Here is a 4,534-nt window from a genome sequence, read left to right as displayed (position 1 = left end):
AAGGCCTATATTGAAGAATCCTTTGTTTCCTGCATTGAACAGAGAAAAACCACATTTCCTCAATGTAAAATACATGCGTTCATGTGAGTACTTGACTCTTCTCACCAACGGCTCATTTTTTTGGTCTGTGTTTGAGCGTGGTTTCCCAGAAAATGTCGTGCGAAGGTAATCATGAGCAAACAAAGCAGGAATAATGTGATGGAAAGAGAGAGAGAGAGAGAGAGAGAGAGAGATCTGACACAAACACTGTCTGCCCCAGAGAAACGACAGCTATTGTGATTTAAACTGCTTAAGATGACCTGTGGGACCTTGGATCAAATAAGTATGAGTAATGTGAAAGGAGTTGCTACCCACAGAAAATGATCGCTTCATTTAGCAGTTCTTAGTATTGCAAATGTTAATAGTGTCTTTCTTTTCATCTCTCTCTGTGTTTTTTTTTTTTTTTTTTGGCGTTTTTGCCCTCACCTTTACTCTTTTGTTTTAGTCTCAGTGCTTGTGTCAAACTTTCTCCTGGCCGCGGTGGTTATTTTTTGAGAGAAAACATCCAAACAACACACATACATTACCTGCCCAAAGAGCACACAAAACTGAACTGAGCATTTAGCAGCTAAAGAGAAGCTTAGACCCAAGCAGAGCTAAAAGGACAGCACTGAGGCAGAAACGTGACTCCAAATAGATGATGATTAATTCCTGCTGAACAGTTTTAGGGGTTATTTTGAAAGGCAGTGACAAGGCAGTGTTTTATATAAGTGCTTATGGCATTGTGGTGCAGTCAAATTGGATTTTATGTCTTTTTTGTTTTTGTTTTGTTTTTGTTTTTTTTTGCTTTGGTGGACCAGCAGTCCTGAAAGCTGTGGGAACTAGTGTGGCCACCTGTAACACCATTGTCATTTTGAAAGGCTGAAGTTGAGTAATAGCTTGTTGTTGTACATAACCTATCATCACATCAAACACACTGCAGGCATTATCTTGCACTAATTCATATGCAGGATATAGTCACACACAGTCACACTGATGTGTGAATGTGGTGGTGGTGGTGGGGGGGTTAAATAAGGCTGTTTGCAGAATGTCACTGCTGTTGCACATTTCTTTTTACCGTCATGAAAATTTTTTTTTTTTATCTATTTGTCTTTGTAATTACAGCTTTACCACTGCGAACAACAAGCTCAGGAGATTATTCGAAAGGTTACGGGAAGCAAGTTTTAAAGGCGCACTTTCAGGTAGACATTTCACAGTAAAAACAAGTAAAGAGCAAACTCCCTTCGTCTTTTTTAAGCGATGATTTTATTTTAGTCCCACGTTCCATATTCCTATGAAACAACACATTTAGTGATGTTTCACATTTGCTGCCAATCAAGAGGTGAATTCCTTTTTGATTTGGATGAACGTGACGTGTTTTTCTCCACAGAATGGGCCATGTTGCCTCCTCCTCTGAGAGGCCTCCAACACACCGTGGACAAACAGAAATCTTCACATTTACGCATGATTATTTTCAATATTCTTCATTTGCAGCTTTGACTAAATTGTGTTTTGAAATACACATCAATGTGTTACATAGGTCTTTGAAGGCCCGTTGAAACTAAATAATGCTTTTGAGCAAGTCTTGCTGCTATTGGTGCATATTGTAGATATACATTAAGACAATCTGTGAAGGAATTTTCATGAGGAAAAATATATTTAAATCTTAATATTGGGAAACACGAACGTTCACTGATTGAGCAGCGGTTGTAACATGTTTGCTGCAGTAAGAGGCATGTTACTGTAAAGTCTGGTGATTTATACAGATTCTGTTGAGGAAATCCTATGAGACAAAAAAAAAACAAAACAAAAACAACAACAACAACAACAGTGAACTGGTGCTACAAAGAAGTTTTTTCTCTGCAGATCGTGACAGATCGTTCATATGTGCCACAAAGCGCCACTGCTGTCCAAGAAAATAAATAAATGATATAATAAAATAAAAATGAAGCACCTTTCACTAGGTGATATGGTTCTTATGTTTCTTTCTAACGATGAACACATATCAGGAAAATACTCATTTTTCAAAATAAAACTAGAGACGTGAAGCTGAGTCATAAACTTGCACATTGCTCCTCATGATTATTTAGTGAGATTTTTAAAAATCCTTTTAATAACAAAATGATAGAAGTATCCTGGGCCTTATATATTAAACTTGTCAAATTTGAGATGTCGACAAACCTTCCCTGCTAAGTTTCGCACACGCTTGTTGCGGTGTTCATTTTCCTTATATGGTGAATGTTGAGATCCAGCTAGATAACAACAGCAACGTTCTGTCTGATCACTCTTTCAAATGCATGCAAGTGTTGAGCCTTCAGCAGCTCAGAAGAAAAAAAAAATCAATCGACAGTTTGTTTAAATACAAAATATTTACTGACATGCCAACACAGCATATCCATATACATTTTATCTTATGTACACAAAGAATTGATACATTTGGTTAGTGCTGTGTCACCTCAAAATATGGCCATAATGCACACCACAATGTCCTGTTGCAGGTCCACATTTTCAGAGTCTTTGAAGCCATTATTCTCAGCTTAAAGCCTTTAATATGCCTTTGTAGATCTTGTGTTGTCAGCTCATTAACAAACAACTGACACATTAAGTTCACAGCAACACCACCACCACCATTCTTAGTTTTCAACAGCGGCTGCTTTGGCGTTGCAACTCATGGTTTAGCATCTCCGTCTGCTTGTCTGGGAGGAGTATCCATCAGGTCCTTAAATCCCAGTTTCTCCAGAGGCTCCTTGGTCATCAGCTGACTGGAAAACACAACATAACATGGCATAAACCATCTCTGATTAAAAAAAACAAAATAATAATCAAAATTTACTGTTTTAAAGTATAACTGAAGTGACCAGATGTTACGATTATTAGAAGCACAGGCTGTATTTACAATGAGGTTTCTTACTGGTCCATGCGGCATTCCAGGTAGTCTTTGGACTGCAGTCTACACTTGGAGTTGTCAAAGCTGTTGTCTCTCAGGCACTTCATAAAAATCTCCTTGATGGCTTTACACTCTCCTTAAATAATAAGAAGGTGGTTTCAGCATGAAGGTCCACATCATCTACAGTATGTAAAAATGGATGGCGTGTCAGCTAATCAAAGTGAAGTCAAAATATCTCGACCGCCCCCTGGTAACAGCTTCTTGTACAGGTCATAACTCCTTATCCCTCCGTGTTAGCAGAGGTGACACATTACAGATTCAAAGTAGACACCAGATACATTTTATTTTTAACAAAATTGGTCTCTGTGTTGTACTCAAAGTAACAAAAACGAGTTTTTAACTGAAGCATTGTTGTGAGATGTAACTAACAGAAGAAGTGTGCTGGACTATGTGTAGTTTCACACTAATTGTACAGTCAGGAAACAGCGGTGTATATCAGTATTGCGTTGCCTTTCATGAATCGCATTTGAGTCTGAATAAATAAATAAATAAAAACCAGCGATCTTTGAAAAACGCAGAAGGAATTTCTGCTGTTCTGAAGGTTTTTCCACAATCTTCAAACACTCTTTGAACCACATGCACGAAAAATATCCAGCTTGCTGCACGTTTAAAGAAATATTTCTAACTAACCATGTTTTGAATATATTTTTGTTTGGGGGTGTCTTCTTTGCTCATTTTGTATGACAAAAAAAACATGAAAATAAAGTACAAAATAACCAACCTACCGCCTTGGTTTCTCAAAACATTGCCGTGTTTTGAAATAGTGACTTCAATGAGGGGCACAAACAGGCGCTAATTGCTAATAACAAGCTAGGTATATCGGCAGTAAAATGTCACAAAACTAATCAATGTGTCAAGTTACAGAAGGAACAGTTTAATCATTGAACATCACTTGTCTTTTCATGTTAAATTTTGCTAAACGTAACTGATCACCTTACTTGCTAAACGAAGGCGATGCAGAATGGTTTATTCCACATAGCCAACCGGCTCACTATCTTACCGAAATGATCCAGAGGAAACGCGCCTTTGTCAGGAGGTCGAGGCTGGAAACTCTTCGACCCGAAGTTCATAGCGGTTGACATCGTTTTCTTAGTTTAAAGAGCCTGACTTTGAAAATCCTCAGCTCCTCTGTGTAATTTGCCCACAACTGAAACCCGTCTTGACCCTGTTGTCGCGTAATGATGACGTCTTCCAAACAGACAGACATTAGTAGTCGAGTGAATTGATGATCGAAGGGATTGTCGATTATTTACTAACAAAAAGTGTAATAGAAATAAATGAAATTTTCGGTAGCCGCACCTTTCTCCTTATAAACAAGAAAAAACAGGAATAACATAAGTAGCCTATAATAAAAAATGGGAAAATCCTGCAAAAAATATTAATGTTAATATTAATATATTATGAAAATGCTCACTGTATATTGCAACATATAGCTGGAAACCTTTATGGCAATCTGAAATACATATTAAGTGAAAGCATTGTGCTATTAGAAATAATGGCTGACTTCTCGAAGGAGGATTTTTGGTAATGTGTTTTTGTAGTCCACCGCTGGATGTCTCACTTTCATTA

General features: G+C 37.6%; 1 protein-coding gene across 1 annotated transcript; it reads right to left on the bottom strand.

Moving 5' to 3' along the window:
* Positions 1-2,368: 2,368 nt before the first annotated feature.
* Positions 2,369-4,159, bottom strand: LOC124053186 (cytochrome c oxidase assembly protein COX19). The gene is made up of 3 exons (XM_046378191.1): positions 3,966-4,159; positions 2,930-3,041; positions 2,369-2,780 (listed from the first exon to the last, which is right to left on the bottom strand). The coding sequence occupies exons 1-3, from the start codon at positions 4,045-4,047 to the stop codon at positions 2,687-2,689; spliced, it is 288 nt and encodes a 95-aa protein (XP_046234147.1). The 5' UTR covers positions 4,048-4,159; the 3' UTR covers positions 2,369-2,686.
* Positions 4,160-4,534: the final 375 nt, after the last annotated feature.

This window comes from Scatophagus argus, chromosome 21 (genome assembly GCF_020382885.2).
Source record: "Scatophagus argus isolate fScaArg1 chromosome 21, fScaArg1.pri, whole genome shotgun sequence".
NCBI classification, from domain to species: domain Eukaryota; kingdom Metazoa; phylum Chordata; class Actinopteri; family Scatophagidae; genus Scatophagus; species Scatophagus argus.
Note: the sequence above shows the minus strand (reverse complement) of the source record. Positions and strands in the feature narration are given on the sequence as shown.